Here is a 20293-nt window from a genome sequence, read left to right on the forward strand (position 1 = left end):
TTTTTCCCATTGTTGAAGTTAAACTGATACTTTAAGTGATTACAGAATTCTATGTTGTATCATAACAAAGGTTTCTGTGTGGTCTGCAGAGCATGTTGTAACCATAAAGGTCTACATATAATACTCACTCTGACCCCTGCTGTTCAAACCATGTTGACATATAAGTGACAAGAGAAACATTTATTTTCAATTCTTTGATATATTAAGATGAATAACAGTTTCATTAGATTCCTTTAAAATATTTAGGATTGTGCTTTAAGTTAAAAAGATGAACATAAGTATTTTCTTGAATTCAAAAGTATGTAGTTGATCAGTCTATAAACAAAATAGACCCCAATAATTATTTTATAAGAAATTAACTTTTAGTTGTAGAGTTAAAAATATATATAGCTATAGAAGGCTCTAGGTGTGAAAGTATTTATATTTTCAGTTTCACCAAAATGTAAAAGTTATTGGACTGTATTAATCAATAATCTTCCTAACAGTAAATTCAGTAATTTTTCAAATGTTCATTTAAATAAATAATTTAACCACGTTTTCTAAAATGATGTTGAGTGTTTTTATGGGGCTAAGTTTTACAATTTAAATTAAGATCAGAAATCTATACTTTGTTTTCAAGCTTAAAAAGAGTTTTCAATTATGAATCATGAAATTGATGCTTTTATGTCATTTTTTACTAAGATATTTTAAGTAACTAACCATTTTCTTAAATTACTGCTAGTCTTGCTGTACAGATAATTATTTGTAATTTGCATTGGCCTATCAATTTATAAATTGTCAAGTTAACTTTTTTTCCTAGAAATTTGTTTATTTTGTTTTATTTATACACATTCTGGTAAGCTGGGAGATGGCGAAAAAAGGGACGGGGAAGTATTTTAAAAATACACACTTTTTTTGCTTGCTATAATTGTGTCAATATCATTATGTTATTGGATAATTATAGGATTTGGAGGCCAGTGACTATGCTTCATCTATTTCTCTGAGAAAGAATCTACTCAACAAGAAAAGGGTTTGCTATCTGCGGTGTAGCATGCAAATGTGTGTGATTTGTTTGAGTATAACTTTTAAAAAAATTTATTTTCTGTGTTTGTGTTTGCTGTGTGGTACTGTCTTCTTTTGATGCATCATCCTGATGAGGAATTCTACAAATTTTTTTTTTGTTTTGTTGAACATTGGTGAGCATTTTGCTTCAGGGGCAAACATTGTCTACCTGAAGTAAAAAGGTTTGTGTGTGGATTTTTAAATATTAGCATTTTCCATTTCATTTCTTAAAGTCACGTGTTGCATCAGAAAAAGAATCTATGCCTGCCTTTAAGTGTTTGATAAATCATTCCTTATTCTTGTTTTTGTCTATATTGAAGACTATAAGAGTATTTTTGTGGGAAAAAAGCTATATTACTTTTATGAGTATTAATTTATGATAATAATTTCAGGATACTCATTCAGCCCTGGATTATTTATATTAATTTCTTTCCCAGGATCATTTTCTTTTAGACTTTTTGTTTTTTAACACATTTTTGTTTTATGAAGTACATACTTCATTAGCATTTCAATTCACTTTTACTCTGGAACTCAGAAAACCCTTTTCAAATCTGGCCCTCTCCCCTATGTCAGGGAAGATGCAGGAGGGAGCAATTAAATCCCTTACGCAATGTTACACAACTTTTAAATGGCCCAGCTACAGTTTGAATTCAGCTCCATTCACCTTCAAAAATCATGCCCCATCTGTTATAGAAACATATACTTTGTCTGCATTCATTTTAGATGTTATTAGAATTATTTCAAGCAAAAGGAAAAAATATATACCAACTTAGAAAAGACTCACCTCTGATTGCTATTCTGAGTGATAGTGGCTTAATCCATTATTTTAACCTGGGTGCTGGGTGCTAGAGGAAAAAAGAGCGCTCTTTTTTCTCAACTCTGGGGCAAAGGCAATGAAATTCATTCTATTCTGTAGGGCTTCCATTACTGATGAGATTATGAATGGACACTCCTTGTTCAAATGATTTATATGGATGCCATATTCTATTTTAAATCATTCTTACTGGTGATTCTGAGAAATGTGGATACTCACACACATCATTATTGAGCTTGTGAGATTCTTCTTTGTTTGCTTTTTCCTTCTTCTCAGCAGCCTCAGATCAGTTTTATAGCCCCTAAATTGCTATCCCTATTTATCACCTACATTTAACCTCACAGATTTTTGTGTGGGTCTTACTCAGAGTGACATGACACAGAGAGTAGTTTGTGACTGTCTTCACTTTCTTGGGAAGCATGAAAGTTTTTATGTATCTTATAGATTCCGGCAGGAGACAAATGCCTATAATATTTATTAAGGGCTAATCCAACATTCTCGTTATTTCCCCTCCATTTATCATCATCATCATCATCATCATCATCATCATCACCACCACCATTGCTATCCTTTACATTTGTAGAGCATGTTACATATATCAAAGCACACTTAAATATTTTCAGCAAAACATATGTAGGAATTATAACTACTATTTATTATTATAACATTGATTAATACAGTACTTATCAAACTTTAGTGTATATACACATCACCTGGAAAATTTGTTTAAATGTAGTTTCTGATTATTAGAGCTGGATAGGTCCCCAAATTTGCATTTTTAATAAGCTCCCATGCCATGCCAATACTGCTGGTCTGTGGGTCACATTTTAGTGCAAGAGAGTAACATTTATTGTTTACCAGGTACCATGTGTTCTTAACCATATGGTTACCTTATAAAGAAGAGCAAGTAGAAGACATGGCACTTGTTTTAGAGTTGAAGAAATTAGCCTTAAGTAGAACCCAATTCTTCTGACTTCTAGTTTACTATTTCTTCTACTATACCACTCTCCTTGGCATATTAGAACCGATTCTCTACTCTGGGAAAGTAGGCAGCCATTAATTTATAATATTTTTATAAGTGAACAACATTTATCCTAAAGTATATTTTTTCAAGTTTCCTTACTAAATAAAAGGCTAAAAAGCGATTTTCTTCGACATTACCATTAATGTTGTAACCTCTAGTTATATAGAAACCAAATGGACAACATAATTTTTCATGCTTTCATTTCTTTGCCCATCTGTTAAAACTTAATATATTTAACTAAACTATACATTCATGGTCTAATGCATTTTATCCTTGCAGATTCTGTGACATTGAAATTCTACCCTCTTGCTTTAGTGGAAGGCCTCATTTTCTATTCCTGGAGTTAACAGCATTCCATTTGACATTTGATGCCCATGAGATTTTTTTTAATAGAATCTAGGTTATGAGATTGAGTCTCTTGCCACATATTTTTGAATGGAAATCTGTGTTACTTTTCCCAGAGGTGTTTTACATTATGCTTTTCTTGAAATGGTTTTGATTATTTAAAAAGAAGCCGCCAATGATAAAACCATTTGTGTAATAATCACCATTGACTAGAGAGCTCTTTATTTGTTTTGAAGAGAATTTGTTCAGAAGAAAGCTACAGCAATCCTCTCTTCTACCCCAACTCAAAGCAAAAGACCTTGTTAATGTTACAATGATCAAGTGGGGAAAATGTCTCCTACTATAAATTTTAATGTAACTAGATGTTCTTTTGAAAAAGATAAATGATGACATGTGCTTAAAATGAGTAGTACATATGACTGCATGCAAGGGCTTTAGTACAAACACAGTACAATGAAAGTTGCCTGTCTAATTATCTTGACAAAGGTATACATTCAGTTATTTTATCTTCTAAAATAGATGATACATGATTACATAAATAATTATTAAGAGTGAACTCTACTAAATTATTTTAATCATAAAAGAAAATTAAAGGCAAGGTATTTGGTGTTTCAAAAACTGACATATGTCCTAATGCAATTGTTACTTGAACTTTGTACTTAGCATCAACTTGTAATTGCTGAAGGATGTCTGCTTTATATCTTTACATGTTGGCCAAATTGACTCATTTAACCTGAAGTTTGATTAAATTTAGAATTAACTATATCTGATATAATATAAAAGATAAACATTTAAAATATACTCATTATAATAGAACCAATCTAAATTATATCTCCTAACAGTAATCTTCTCTTCATTCCAGAGTTTCTCTCACTGTCTAGTAACTGACACATTATGATGCACAAAAAGTGCTTACAGGGAAAAAAGTGAATTAATATTAATCGACTAAACCAAATAAAATTATAATGAAAAGAAAAAAATATAAAACTAACATTGAGTTGTTATTTTCTATGTACCAAGTACTGTGCTAAGCATAACAGTAAATATTATTTTGTTGAATCATCACAAAAATATTATCAGGTGGGCACTATTGTTTTCCTGCAGAAAAATGTGATTTTGTAGAATAACCTCCCAAAATAATATGACCAGCAAGTATTAGTGCTCATACTCACACCCAGATCTTTGTGGCTTGAATTACGCAACCATTATATTCTTTTCATCTATTAACTTTAGTTTAGAACTTGCTCTAGTGCCACTACCAAAGTCACCTTTTTAGTATAATATAGATACTACATACAGACATTTGAATTTACATTTTATAGCAATAAGGTAAGAGTGCTTGCTTTTGCAATTAAACATTTGCATGATTTAAATTCTTGCCTTTTCTAAAGATGCTAGGTAAAACTTTAGCCTTCATTCAGTTTGCTCATCATCACAACCCCTATCACCACCACCACATAACCACATAACCATCATTTTCCTTGTCTTATAAGGCATAGTAGTCACTAAGGCCTTTCTCTGTTCTAAGTATTGCATTAAGTTATGCAACTCTACAGATTTATCTTAGTCATTGCTTACTGGTCACCAATCATTCTTTTTTTTTTTTTTTGGTCCATTAGTGGCCAGGCTTGGTATATTCGTTATTTGAAAAACTATTAACATATGAGGTAATATTACAGATGTGCTTTAAAGCAATTTTATTGCTTTATAAAAAGGCAATATTTACACAAAGCAGTGAAAGTAAAACGCCATTTTTCTGTTAGCATTTTCCTAAGAAATGATGCTGGGGAAGAGGTTTATCGGTCTTAAATTTTAACGGGCTGATTCTGTTAATGAAATAAAATGGAGAATCATGCAGTTTCTTCTCAGTTTGCCAAATTGCTTTTCTAATGAGTCTATGATAGAGTTGATATTGAGTTTTGGCATGCAAAAGCTGTTTTAAATTGGCAAATGAAGAAGCAAAGAAATACATAATATTGATGCATCCTACATGTGAAATTGTCTTTCTTATAGCACTCACATTATTATTTTTCTTCAGAATGAATTTCATTTTCCAAATTAGTACTCAGAATATGTACAGTAAGTTGGTTAAAGAACCATTATTATCAGGTATTATCTTTTATAGTTGGTTATTAGCTGCACATTGACACAATTTAGTCAGTTAACTAATAGCTTTTATATTTTGACACTCTTGTCATCAAGAAATGCATGACATTGTATCCAAAGCTCTTGATGCTATAGCCACTGCTTCACACAGCTTTTGCTTAGGATGAGGGCATTAGCTTTAAAAGTCCTCCTCTCCTCAGTTTTTACATACTTCTTTCTCCCACTCAAAACTCCTTTTTGTTATTTTGTACCATGGGTATGTTAAAAAGTCTGAATCAGAAAAAAATTGATGATCTATACAGGAAGATCCATTTTCACTTGTTTATTTCTGTTTCGTAATATGTGTTATTGTTCTCTATGAAATTGATGCCTGTGTGGTATTACAGCCCTTATGTTACTTTGTGCTGGAATTTATTTAATATACTAAACCTTATGAAGTTGATATCATTCTAGCCACAGTCAACTTGTAGTACATTTGAAACTGGAGGTAGTAAATATCTTCATTTTAAGCCCTTTTAATTAAAAGCAATTAAAAATTCCCTAACTAGGACTTTGTGACAATTTACTGATGGTCATCTGAATCTAAAATTTGTGTTATCAGTAATAGAAATATCCTGCAATTCAGATTTTCTATAGTTGGCTATGGGATTTAAAATTTAATGGTGGGATTAGAATTCTGGTAGGATTCAAATTTATTTTAAAAGCTTTAAAATGCCATTTTATAACCAAATAATAATACATTTGGATGTCTCCTTAAAACCAAATGAAATCACACACTTTTACAATCAGGTAAAAGTGTTTATTCTATTTACTACACACACCCAGCAAATTCCACTGTGCTGTCAGTGGATCAAATATTGCCACTATCATAATCTGTAGAAAGAAGAAACTAGAATATTTAAGTGAATAGAATAATACTGGAAAGTTAAATTATTATGGAATTCTGTGTTTAAGAATAAAAGCAATATTGCTCTTCTTCTTAAAGTCTATCAATAAACAATCAATAAGCTAATATTTTCCTTTTTTAGAATACTATGTGTCAGTGTAAGACTGTTCTCAGTGCAAATTTTTTCCAATCTCTCTTATCTTTATTCAGTGCTGAATAAAAGAACATTGTAAAAATCCCCACATTTTGCTTAAAAAAGAGAATAGTATGCTCTTTTACATGCTCTTCTTGTAGGCTTGACAAAAGCAAGTATGATTTGTCACATTACTGAATGTCTATCAGTAAAGCAAATGCACTAATTAATCACATTATATTATAATAGAAATATCAATTCAAAGTATAGCCTTCTAATTTGCTTCTGTGATGGGCAAAACTGGCTAATGGTGCATTGGTACATATTTCCAAAATTCAGTCAGTTGAAATTGTTTCTTTCTAAAATATTATTTAATCAGATTTGATTAGAAGGGCACATGAAGTGACAGGGTCTCACTTTGACATTCATCTTTGGAGGATAACAAAGGAATGTAGTATAAAATGTTTATCCTGATTTCATTTTTTTTCCTGCTAAAATCACTGTTGGAGGTAGGCCCATGATATTAAAATGGCTAGCCCTTGCTCCATAGTTGTGATTTGTGTTTTTAAATATCAATTATTGACAGGTATCATAATTACAGCTACATAGGCATCCAATATTGGTGTACCAGTATTAATTAATTGAATAAAACATTTTTAGGGTGAGATTTCCTGAGGGTTTCCTGAGATTTCCAGGGTGAGAGTTCCTGAGACGAATAGCTTTCAAGAGGAAGCATGGGCAGAGTTTTGAGAACTAATTTAAGCCTTTAGTAGAGCTAGATGTATTGAGGTATGGGAGGGTTCTATGACTGTCAGAATGAAGACTAGATCCTTTCCTGGGAGCACGAGGGATGAGGGTCATTGGCAAGCCTGTGCTGTTGAGCTGCTTATTCCTTCTATTGTAAAGGTGTTCACCTCTGTCTTGTCTTTCAGTCCTCCACAAGCAACCCAGAGAAGTGTGTCTCTGTCTGCTAGAGCTTGGCCGGATTGCAGCCAGGTAGGTCAAACCACTGCAACTATGTCAAGACATAGACGATTTCAGCATCCAAGCAACACAGAAGCTTGCTGGCTTTTCATTGCTAATGTTTAACCTGGATGTTGAGAAGCTACTCATTCACGATGATAATATGAACTTCTTGAGGGCAGCAGTTGACCAAATTAAAAGTGTGCCACCAATATTCCTAACCTCAAGATCTTGTTGTCAAAGCCACTATGTCTAAGCATTTGCTAATAAAATACATTTTCCCTCCAAAACTTTCCTGGGGAGGGGAGGACATTGTACATGCAGTTTTATATGACAGTTCTCCTTAGTGGAAAGTCTATTCCCATATTCTATCTTCCTCCTCCTTCACCTCCTTGCTTCCTTTTTACTTTTTAATAATTTTCAGCCTCCCTTTTTATTCCTTTTCTTCATTTCCCTCATTCAACACTTTGCTCTTTTAGTTTCCACTTCTGACTGGGATGATAGTTTTAAAATTATCTACATTTTTATTAGGAAAAGACATAGAATGTTATCCTTATGTAGAAGCATCTTTGAAACCTGTTTTTTTTCTGTAGGAAGGAAAAACAAGAATTAATTTCAGAAATCATAGCTAAATAAGCAGAGGAAGGAACTCTGTTAGCTAAAGCAACTTGCTTTGGTTACCTGTTTTCCCATTTATTATCTTGCATACCATCAGACAGGGCTTCTGGCCAGCCCATGAAGCCCAAAGAACAAGAAATGAAGATACAAATGTTTGAAGAAGTCTTGATGCAAATTAAAAATTCAAGATTAATTAGAAAATGGTTTCTTATCCACATCTGGGTATACTTTTAGGGTTGAGATCAGATGAATAAGTAAGATAAAGTGAGAACTAACACTGAATGAACATTCTCAAAGAATTTATTAATAAAATCAAGAAAAAAAAATAGGTGAACACACCAGCAATTTACAACATGGCTAGAAAACTTGCTGCCAATTAATAGACCTTTCTTTGATCCAATAGAAAATTAACCTGTAATCAGAATATGTAACCTCAAGTTCTTTAAATCATCATATCAATATAATCTTCATGAATTGTGCATTGGGTATAAATTTCATTTTTCCACAATAAGTGGGTGTGCAAAAGATTGCTTTAATGTTTTTCAATTCAAATTAAATATTTTTGAGCCTTACCTCAACATGGAGTAAAAAAACAATTTGAGACATGTGAAGATTTTTGTATTTACCCCACACTCTTCCCAGTTAATTGTGGGAAGGCCTCTGGGGGAGAACTCTCTAGTCTTGGTCCTTTCAGATGTCTACTGCTCAGGCATAGTTCAAACTTGTGGCATCTGGCTGTTTCTTAGGACTTCGTTCTCTATCATTGGTGCCACATACTTGGGTTCTGTGAAGGAGCAGGATAAAGATATACCTCTTGCTTCTAGCACCCGGCCACACCTACTCCCCCACCAACCTTGGGGCTTCTGGCCTGGAAGACAAATGGCCTTAAGTCAAGTGAAAACCAAGGACTCAGCATCTATTGCTTAAGAAAGCGGAAGTTGGCCGGGCACTGTGGCTCATGACTAATCCCAGCACTTTGGGAGACCGAGGCGGGTGGATCACGAGGTCAGGAGATCGAGACCATCCTGACTAACAGAATGAAACCCTGTCTATACTAAAAATACAAAAAATTAGCCGGGTGTGGTGGTGGGCGCCTGTTGTCCCAGCTATTCGGGAGGCTGAGGCAGGAAAATGGCGTGAACCTGGGAGGCGGAGCTCACAGTGAGCCTAGATTGCACCACTGCACCCCAGCCTGGGCGACAGAGCAAGATTCGCTCTCAAAAAAAAAAAAAAAGAAGAAAAGAAAAAAGAAAAAAAGAAAGGGGAAGTTAAAAATACAAGGAGTAGGAAATCAAACTAAATGAAATTTCAATAAATGAACTGCTGCCAAGGAAATGTTCAAGTAAAAGAAATATGGATTGTCTAGAGTTCCTACTTAAAGAGAGAATAGACAAAAAACTTTTTTTAGTTGACTATCACATTAGAATACTGTAAAATGCCAGATATAATTTTGTTACTTAAATATTCTAAATATTTCATCAGATAAGCCTCTTGCTTCTGAAAGTTGTGATACAGAAGTAAACAGACGGGATTATACTATCTCTAGAATTAGGTGGGATTTATAAATTTTCCTCCCATTTAAGTTTATAGCATTTGCCTTATTTCTGGATTTTATTTTATGTATTGCTATTATATATTAAATGAGCACGGTGATTAGGGAGCCCGCTGAATAAACATTTTAATTATAGCCAAGTCATCAAAGAAGACAAGCTGCCCAATTATAAAATGCCTTTAAGAATCACCTTTCCTCCAGCTCCGAGTCTGGCATAAATTGCCCCTTGTTACAGGATGTAAAACAAATTAAAATCTTGGTTAATGAAAGTGAATTATAATGGCCTTGTCATTTTCAAGGTAATACATTATGTGAAGAGTTCTTCCCACCCAAATATTTTAAAATTGTGATTTGGGTTTGTTCCATTTCTGACCATGCTTCATTTCCACGCAACCTGATAAAAGCAGTGATTATTCACATTACCAAAAAATAAATTATGGATTTTACAAAAGAAGTTCCATAAGGATTAAGATAACCCTTACATTAAAATATTTAATTTGTAAATTTGGCCTTTTATCTTCTTTACTCAACTTGGATGGTGTGAACTATGGTGTACCTTCAGCAATAAAAAAAAAATCCTAATAAATTATTCATGGTGCTACTATTATTCTAGTGTGTGACATGATGGTAAATAGTTGAATACCAGTAGGATAGATTGAATATTTAAGTAAGAATGTCTAAGTTTCTCTCTGGATACATTTAAAGTTTTTTTGATTTTGTTGCAAATTCAAACGTGTTTTACAAACGGCAACCCAATAAACTCAGATCTTACTCTTTTACCCCTGTGTTGAAGCATAATTAGTTGAAAGAAAAAAGGGAAATTTCTCTTAATCTAATTTTACTCCTAAATTTTGCCTTACATACATTAAACATATATCTAACTGCTTAAATTTGTGCTTCTCACAGACCCATAGAGGATTATACAAATTAATGACTTAAAACAGTTTTAAGCAGAAGTAGAAGTGGTTTTGGGAGAGCTCTCAATAATCACAACAGTAATTTGCACACAGAGCAGATGAGTTTAGACCTTAATGAAGTCTCCAGTACAATCTTGTGAGTTTTGTGTTTTTCATCATTGATAGATGATGTATTCTTATATTTGATTCTAAACACTTTTCCAGATTACATAAACATAATTTTAAAACCATAAGCATCACTTTGGAAGTGATTCCCAGAGAGTTTCTGATTCTCTGCCATGTTTTCCTCTCGGGACACTTAGGAAGCTCCTTTGCGATCTGTGGGCCTCTCTGAGTTCTGAGATGGCTGAATGAGACCACTTATTTTTGTTCTCATGGGTAAAACTTCCTTTTATTTTCAACTAAATAGAGCTATCATCACTGAAGAGTGAAATCCCTCTGCTAATATTTCAGAAAAATATCAGTTTCTGAATATAAAATATGTGTTTGACTTGTGAAAAGTAAAACTCTGTGTAAAAGCAAGTTAATAAAACCTCAAAGATATTTTTACTGACAGTGTTTTGATATTCATTGCTGAAAACAAAGTTAGTATAAATTCAGCATTTTTTGACTGTAGAATTAAGATGATCCTTATAATAGAAGTAAAAAAAAAACTTTTGATATTTTCGTTTAGGGTCATAATCAATAATCGGTATAGCGGAGTTTTTTATGAATTTTATTTTTTAGTATTTCCTTGATTTGGAGCAAAATTTATGATCATTTAAAAGAAATATACTTTCAGAACATTATCTTTAATCTGTGATTTTAATTCATTACCTTTTAAAAGGAAATGTTACTTAAAAGAAAAAAATATTCTTATACAAAGATGATTAACTGACCCATCCTATTTAAAGCACTTGAACTAACTGCTGAGAACATCATATACTTTCACATGGTTGAAATTTCCTTCCAAATCTAAATCAATCTTTAAATTGCTTTAAAACAGAAGATAAATGAGGAAAAAATTATCTTGCAGGAATCTATAAACTGTGTGTTATATGCCTTAAAAAGGACAGTTTCTCACACTAGGCTGTAAAATTTGTCCCTCTAACCCTAGTAAAATAGGATCCAGATGTCTTTTGTTTGAAAACTCTAGGCTACTAAATACTTTGAGTAAATTTTCTAGTTCAGGCCTCAGTTTGGGGTCTTAGTTATTTTACCTAGAGCTCAAAAACTGTGTCAAGTGCCAGAAAAATGAGAAATCCATTCCTAAAACCTCATCATAAAGTCATTAACCATAAGACCTGTTCCCTATCACTTTAAAAAAAATGAAACAAAAATATGTTGCCCTTTGAGTATTCACCCTACTTTCATTATCACTGGGGTATAAAGGTATGAGGATATGATTTTAGTGGATTCTACCTTCTTGGTCTCTTTAGTGTGACCCTTAATTAGTTTGAGAACAACAGCTACCCCATTCTAAAACTCTGAAATCTTGTAGTTGGAAGGGAGTGGAAAATACTATAAATGTGTGAAAACCTCATTGACAAAATAAAAATGTGGAGTGGTATAGAGTTCATGGAAACCAGAATGAAGCAGCCTTTTGGAGAACAGAAAAAAGATCTATTTGATGACTAAGTTGGCTTGCAGGTGCAAGCCCCCAACCCAAAGGGAATTTTGTGATTTACAATCTGTTGACATCTCCAGACAGACAGGAAGCCAGTGAATCGTATTTAAGTATGCATTTCAGGACTGGCTGACTGTACCTTAGGCAGTTTGAAGTATTCAAAAGCCAATATAAGCAGAGATTTGGGACTTAGTGTTGATTTTTTATGTTCAGTGGCATAACTAATTTTCAGCATTCCCAGATAAAGAAAAATCTCCAGAGAAAGGTTTTCCATGTGTGACTGTTACCAATTTTATTCAAACCTAGTCTACTTTGTTTATATTGGACATAGAGCCAAGTCTGTTGTTACTCGAACATATGTATTATTATTTCACTTTGTAAAAAAATTTAAAAATTATGCAATCTATTCCTGAAAGGTGGCATGAATCCACCTACAATTGCAAATGAAATCATATTTTCCAATTCACCTAATTTAAGTTTCAAATATGATATTTTTCACTTATGGATGACTTTTAATTGGCTGTGACTTCTCACATCTTAAGTTACTCTAGCCTCACTACCAAGTTTATGCTATTCTTTTAAGAACATTAAACATAACCAAATTTTATAGCTTCCTGGAACTAAGATGGCAGAAAAGTTTACAGAGTTTAAAAGGGATTGCTTGATGAATTTTACCCAGTGAGTTAGTAGCAAAGCTGAATTTATAACTTGATCTGCTAAACTCCAGTACAGAGATAGTTCTGACATTTCACTATTCTAGGGAAATTTATTTAAAGAATGACTACGGTAATTTTTTTGGTAAAGAATATAATAATATTACTTTGTATTTTAACACCTTAATTTTGAAGTTAACGTGATGTCATTCAGTGGTATAATATATTCTAAAAACCAAGAATTTTAGCAACAGAACCTTAGTGCTGCAGTTTCCAGATTGTACAACACTTAATTTGTCAATTAACTTATCAACAATCTCAGATGTTGTGCCATGTGTCAGAGACTATACTGGGCACATGAAGTACACTATTTAATTCCTTCTAATAATATTAAAACATAGAAATTAGAATTTCCATTTTATATTTAAATAAAACTGAGATTCAGAAATAATATATGTCAAGATATCCAACAATGTCAGATGCATTGAAGATGCTCAGTAGCAGTTGCTTTTCTAAGATTCTTCCTCTTGCCTCCCTCCATCCACTGCTACAACAGACCTTGAGAACAGGCCATTTTCATTTCTACTTTTCTGATAGAAAATAGACTCATCGAGGTTAAGTGATTTGTGAAATTTTAGAAGTAGGTTATAAAGGAAATAGAAGAATAAGAACAAACTAACCCAAAGCTAGCAGAAGAAAAGAAATAACTAAAATCAGAGCATAACTGAAGAAAATTGAGACCCCAAAATCCATACAAGGAATCAATGAAACCCAAAGTTGGTTCTTTGAAAGGATACTAAGATTGATGCACCACTAGTTAGACTAACAAAGAAAAAGAGAAGATCCAAAGAAGCTCAGTCAGGAATGACAAGGATGACACTGTGATTGATCCCAAAGAAATACAAAAGATCCTCAGAGACTATTATGAACACCCTATGTACACAAACTAGAAACTCTAGAGGAGTGGATAAAATCCTGGAAACATACAACCTCAAAAGATTGGATCAGGAAAAAGTTGAAACCCTGAACAGACCAATATTGAATTCTGAAATTGAATCAGTAATAAAAAGCCTACCAACAACAACAACAACAACAAAGCCCTGGGCCAGATGAGTTCACAGCTAAATTCTACCAGACATACAAAGAAGAGCTGGTACCTATTCTACTGAAACTATTCCAAAATTTAAGGAATAGGGACACCTCCCAAGTTCATTCTGTAAAACCAGCATCACCCTGATTCCAAAATCTGGCAAAGACACAATGAAAAAAGAAAACTACAGGCCAATATTTCTGTTGAACATAGGTGCAAAAATTCTTAACAAAATACTAGCAAACTGAATTTAACAGTACATCGAAAAGTTAATTCCCCATGATCCAGTAGGTTTTATTCCTAGAATACAAGATTGGTTCAACATATGCAAATCAATAAATGTAATTTACCACATAAACAGAATTAAAAACAAAAGCCATATGATCATCTGATAGATATGGAAAAAACTTTTGATAAAATGCAACATCCCTTCATGATAAAAAAAAAACCCTCAACTAACTAGACATTAAAGGAACCTGCCTGAAAAGAACAAGAACCATCTACAACAAAACCACAGCCAACATCATATTGAAGCAAAAGCTGGGCAAAAACTGGAAGCATTTGCCTTAAGAAGGGGAATGAGACAAGGATGCCTACTCTCTTCACTCCTATTCAACATATTAACATATTCTCTTCATTCCTATTCAACGTGGTACTGGAAATTCTAGCCAGAGCAATCAGGCAAAAGAAAGACATAAAATGCATCCAAATAGGAAAAGAAGAAGTCAAATTATCTCCCTACAAAAAAATAAAATAAAACACCTAGGAATACATCTAACTAGAGAAGTGAAAGATCTCTACAAGAAGAACCACAAAACACTGCTGAAAGAAATAATAGATGACACAAACAAATGGAAGAACCAATATCATTAAAATGGCCATACTGCCCAAAGCAATCTATAAATTCCACCATTTCTATCAAACTGCAGCTGTCATTTGTTATGGAAGTAGAAAAAAGTATTCTAAAATTCATTTGGAACCAAAAAAAAAAAAAAAAAAAAAGCCCAAATAGCAAAAGCAATTCTAAGCAAAAAGAACAAGCCAGAAACATCGCATTACCTGACTTCAAGCTATACCCTAAGGCTACAGTAACCAAGACAGCATGGTACTGGTACAAAAACAGACAGAACAATGAAACAGAATATAGAATCCAGAACCAAAGCTGCCTACCTACAGCCATCTGATCTTTGACAACATTACCAAAAATAAGCAATGGAGAAAGGACTCTCTTATTCAATAAATGGTGCTGGGATAATGAGTATCCATAAGCAGAAGAATGAAACTGGATCCATACCAATCACTATATAGAAAAATTAGCTCAAGATACATTAAAGATTTAAATGTAAGACTTCAAACTATAAGAATTCTAGAAAAAATCCTAGGAAATACTAGGATTTCTAAATACTAGAGTAAATCTGCAAAAGCAATTGCAACGAAAACAAAAATTGACAAGTGGGACCTAATTAAGCTAAAGAGCTTCTGCACAACAAAATAAATTCAATGGAGTAAGAAGCAACCTACAGAATGGGAGAAAATATTCACAAACTACACACCTGACAAAGGTCTAATACCCAGAATCCATAAGAAACTTAAACAATTCAATAAGCAAAACCAAATAACATCATTAAAATTTGGGCAAAAGACATGAACAGACACTTAAAAAAACATACAAGTGGCCCCAAAACATACAAAAATGTTCTCAGTATCACTAATCATCAGAGAAATGTGAATCAAAACCAAATGAAGCCAGGCACAATGGCTGACACCTGTAATGCCAGCACTTTGGGAGGCCAAGGCAGACAGATCACTGGACCCCAGTTTGAGACGAGCTCCACCTCTATAAAAAATTACAAAAACTCCACCTTTACAAAAAAATACACACAAAAAATTTAGCCAGGCATGGCGGCATCTGCCTGTAGTCCCAGCTACTCAGGGGGCTGAGGTTGGAGGATCACTGGAGCCCAGGTCAAGGCTGCAGTGAGCCATGATCACACCATTGCACATCAGCCTGGATGACAGAGCAAGATCATGTCTCAAAAACAAACAAACAAACAAACAAAAAAACCATCAGTTACTGGTGAAGCTGCTGAGACAAGGGAAGACTTATACACTGTTAGTGGGAATGTGAATTAGTTCAGCCACTGAGGAAAGCAGTGTGGAGATTTTTTGAAGAGCTGAGAACCACTATTCAACCCATCAATCGCGTTACTAGGTATATACCCAAAGGAAAATAAATCATTCTACCAAAAAGACACATGCACTCATGTGTTCATAGCAGCACTGTTCACAATAGCAAAGACGTGGAATCAATCTACTTGCCCATCAATGGTGGATTGGATAAAGAAAATGTAAGACATAGAATACTATGCAGTCATAGAAAATAATGAAATCATGTCATTTGCAGCACCATAGAGGCAGCTGAAGGCCATTATCTTAAGCAAATTAACACAGAAACAGAAAACCCAATACTGCATGTTCTCACTTATACATGAGAGCTAAACACTGGGTACTCATGGACATAAAGATGGGAACAAAAGACACTGGGAACTCTAGAGTGGAGAGCAAGGGAGGGAGGAAAGGCCAAACAAAAACTACTTATTTGGTACTATGATCACTACTTGGGTAATGGGATCATTTGTAACCCAAACCTCAACATTATGCAATATACCCATGTAACAATTCTGCACATGTACCCCTGAATCTAAAATACAATTTGAAATTGTTTAAAAAATAAAAAAATTAAGTAGGTCAATGGAACAGTTAGTTCAAAATAACTCAGAGAAGAATGAGAAACAAATCTTAATGTGAGTATTGTTGGTACTTGTCAAGAGCAAAGTAACCAGATGCTGTCTAGAATTCAGCATAATCAATGATTACTAGAAAACTAAAAAAAAATGTGTTCTGGTTTTGGACAAGGTTGAAGTCTTCTAGATTAACTTGTTTTGGTCAAGCATTTTTGTACATTTAATACTTAACATGTTTTATTAAAGCCTTATATGCAGTTAGGGATTCAAAACCATAAGACTGAATTTATATTAAGAACCTTATTTTTATATGAGAATAGAGAATTTTTTTACATTCAAATGGTAGCTGTTAGGTAATTGCCCTGTGCCAAGATCTTATGTGAGATGCTTGTGATTCTTGGAATGAGACAGACAATGATCTCTACCACTATTTGCAGTCTAGCAGTTTCCACCATTGTCCTGTCCCATAAACTGGTACCTATGTACAAAAGATTAGAAATATGTTCAATGGTGCCTACAGTCTTTTAGCAAGTGATATCTATGTAAGTAAACATTAATCTGTGAACTAGAGGCTGTTCTAAAAGCAGTAATTGTTCAGTAGAATTGGGCTCACTAGACTGTTTTGTTTAAATTTTCCATCTCTCAAAGGGCTCCTAACACATAGCACCCCTCTTTACTATTTGAATTCTGAAAAAAATAGAAAATAAAAGACTTGCATGTCACCTTTACAGCTAAAAATATCCAAGCCAATAGACATGCTTGGTGTCTTTAACAGAGCTCCAGAATTAGGCCAACTAACTATCTAGTCACAAGCAAAGTGGGGGGTCCATGTGGAGGGCTCCCGGTGGACAGCTTCTTCCCCAGAAGTAGGGTAAACTAAGTAAAGCATGCTCAGTTTATTCATAAATTTACTAATTTTATAAATCCCTTTATCTTGTAGTGGATGGGTAATGAAGCAGAAAAGCCAGGAATAAAACTACTTGAGCATCCACTGCAAAAACAAAACATCAAGAATAGGGAAATCGCTTTCCCCTCGGAGTATGTACTGAACATACGTGTAATGATATCAGTTAAAATAATAAGCAGTTAGAATAGGACAATTACTTAAGGTTAAATCTAACGATGTTTTCATATACTGTTCAATAAGAAGTATTAAAACATTGTCAACATATTCTCTACCTATAGATTATTTACTTTGTATATTTTTTAAATAGATAAAAAAGTAGATAATAGTAGATTTAAAAAAACATGTTTTTAAATCTCCAAGTGACTTTTCCCCTCCTTTTTAACACCCAATCACCTGATTAAAGTCAGAGAAACTGCATTTAAGTCTTTATCCTGCTCCTTGCTAGTTATATATTTTCTCTAGATCTCTATTATCTGTAAAAGTGAGAGGGTGTAAATTGATGATCCCCAAGACCCTTCACAACTCTCAAATTCTAGAATTATTGTTGGCCTCCCCCACCTAGGTACAGTTGATATGTACCTAAGAAACCAAATCTAATTTTTATATTTAGCTAAAGAAATATATGATTACAGGAGATAGTAACTATGTCTCTCCCTTTGAACTTTTCTGGCATTTATAATTTGCAAAACACATTTTTTATACATTGTTACTCTAAATTATGTCTCTGTTTCCTCTATGCTCAGTTGTTTCCCAAAACAATATATATGCTTTCATTATGCTATTCCTAGGAGCATAACCTATGACATTGTATAACCCATAGTACAATGTTCTGGACCCATAGGAAATATATTCAAAGTTAATTCTTTTCTGCTAAATCATTTAAAGATGTTTATTTCTGGGGATTGCTGTTTGCAAACTTGAGTCTGACCCTCTGTTTGTATTTCCATTTTTAACAAACTTAGGTTCAAAATAGTTTCATTACAGCACTAATATCAGTAAAGCTGGTAAATGTGAATGCTGAAGACCAAATTTACATGGTTATTCATGTTGCTGTTTCATTAATATATTGCATTGAGTGTTTTTATTTATTTTTAGTATACTATATGTGTCCATATATGTACACGTATGCATACACAGCAGGTATACATGTTTTCCCTCTGCTTAGAAGGATGCTAATTCAAGAGCTTACCATTTCAATGCCAGAAAAAAAAGTGAATGTTATATTTAAGTCAGCGATTTACTCCCATGGTGCTCATCATCACATGTAATATATGGTAATTTTATCATTATAAGTTATGCATATGTAATGATCCAGGGTCTTTTTAAAGGTATGGTGTGGAGCCTCCTGGTTTGATAAAGCTGGAAAAAGAGATTGAACAAGAAGAAACACTTTCTGCCCCTTCTCCTTCACCTTCTCCTTCATCAAAGTCTTCTGGAAAAAAGAGTACAGGAAACTTACTGGATGATGCAGTAAGTAAAATCAGTCAGACTTGTTACCAACGGTTAGTCTTTCTTGCACTACAAAACATATTCTGTGCAATCTCGTATCAGTCTAATCTTTATCTATATCAATTTTCTTGAAATTTATTTTAAGCCCATATGAAAAACTTTGCAGTCCTACAATTCATTTTGAGATTCAAAACTGAACTAGTTGTTCAAAATAAAGTATCATTTAATGCTGCAGACCAATATCTAAAACTTTAGAATAATAAGTCAACTCCCTGAAAATTGTATTTGAAAACATGAAAGTCTCTTTGTCACTGGATCACCATTCCCCCTTTCACAGATAAGAAGTCTGAAAACAAGATCTTGAGGATTGTTAAAGAAGGGAAAGTAAATATATGATAGAGAAGTTAAGTGCCTTTTATGGACTACCATTGTTTTTCAAGTGCTGTCATATATGAAAGGCAGGTTCCCTCTTGAGGAATGGAAACATAGAAATTGAGTAACCTGCTGAGGGGAGGAGAGGAGCTTAGATTCCAACAAAGTTTTGTCTAACTCTTCAAGGTCACTCTACTTAGCAGAGCCCTTGAGTCACAATTTTTGGTAGTTAGGAAATGTTTTAACAGAATCACAGTAAACCGTTTTTAGGTATAACAGCAAACATGGTGAATTAAAACTCTCAAGTGACCTTGGTTGTCTGTTAAGTAGTTTATTGGTTATGAAAAGTAGTGTGCTTGAGTATGTGTGTGCATATGCCCTCCACATATATTTTAAGTGCAAATGTAAAAAAAAATTAATAAAGGAGATAAATCATGAGTGACTGGGATGTTGTTTATGCAAAGTTTGTATTGTGGGAGTTGTAGTTGCTTATTAATTTTATAGAAAATGGCAATGCCAGAGGCATTAGAGTGACGTATGTCTCACATACATGGGGAGAGTCCTTAGAAACTAGCACCAACCACAATGCTAGCTGTAAAAATAGGCAGAACTGAAAAGGACTGGTGGTCCGTAGCTGTGAGTTTCTTCCTCCAGGATATGAGCAGAAAAGAGCTGGGAAAATGGTTGGACACTACAGGATGCAGAAAAAGAGATTTCTCTGACTTTTGCTTTTCTCCATGTGACACGATCAACTATATTGCAGATTTAGATGAGCCGAAATATAACAGTTTGTCTGATAGATTAAGAACCCTCATTTCTGTTAAGGGCAGCAAGCATGTTAGCTCTTAAAGGTATCTTAGCTAGTTTAATTTGGTTTCTTTTGGGTAACTGTTCAATCACTCAGGAACTAAAGAAGAACAGGCAAGACATTTTGATTTAATGCTACTGAAAAGGATTTTAAAATCACATAACTTTTTCGAAGAATTGGTCATATACCTTGCTTTTCATAGGATTTCACTTTTTATTTTGTAAGGAAATTGAGTAACATTATATTAATAGTAGATAATGATCTA

The 20293-nt window shown here is 33.6% G+C and overlaps 1 protein-coding gene across 8 annotated transcripts in view; it reads left to right on the forward strand.

The window, feature by feature from the left end:
* GAS2 (growth arrest specific 2) overlaps positions 1-20293 on the forward strand; it is a 261526-nt gene that overhangs the window by 104443 nt on the left and 136790 nt on the right. For all 8 annotated transcript variants that reach the window (XR_008669940.2, XR_008669941.2, XM_031016006.3 and 5 more), the window contains exons 5-6: positions 7282-7345; positions 18728-18869. Coding sequence is in view for 6 of the 8 variants with exons in the window: in XM_031016006.3 (XP_030871866.1) it covers positions 7282-7345; positions 18728-18869 (206 nt within the window). In the remaining 2 variants the exon portion in view is untranslated. The remainder of the gene's footprint in view (positions 1-7281; positions 7346-18727; positions 18870-20293) is intronic.

This window comes from Gorilla gorilla, chromosome 9 (assembly GCF_029281585.2).
Source record: "Gorilla gorilla gorilla isolate KB3781 chromosome 9, NHGRI_mGorGor1-v2.1_pri, whole genome shotgun sequence".
In the NCBI taxonomy this organism is placed as follows: Eukaryota; Metazoa; Chordata; class Mammalia; order Primates; family Hominidae; genus Gorilla; species Gorilla gorilla.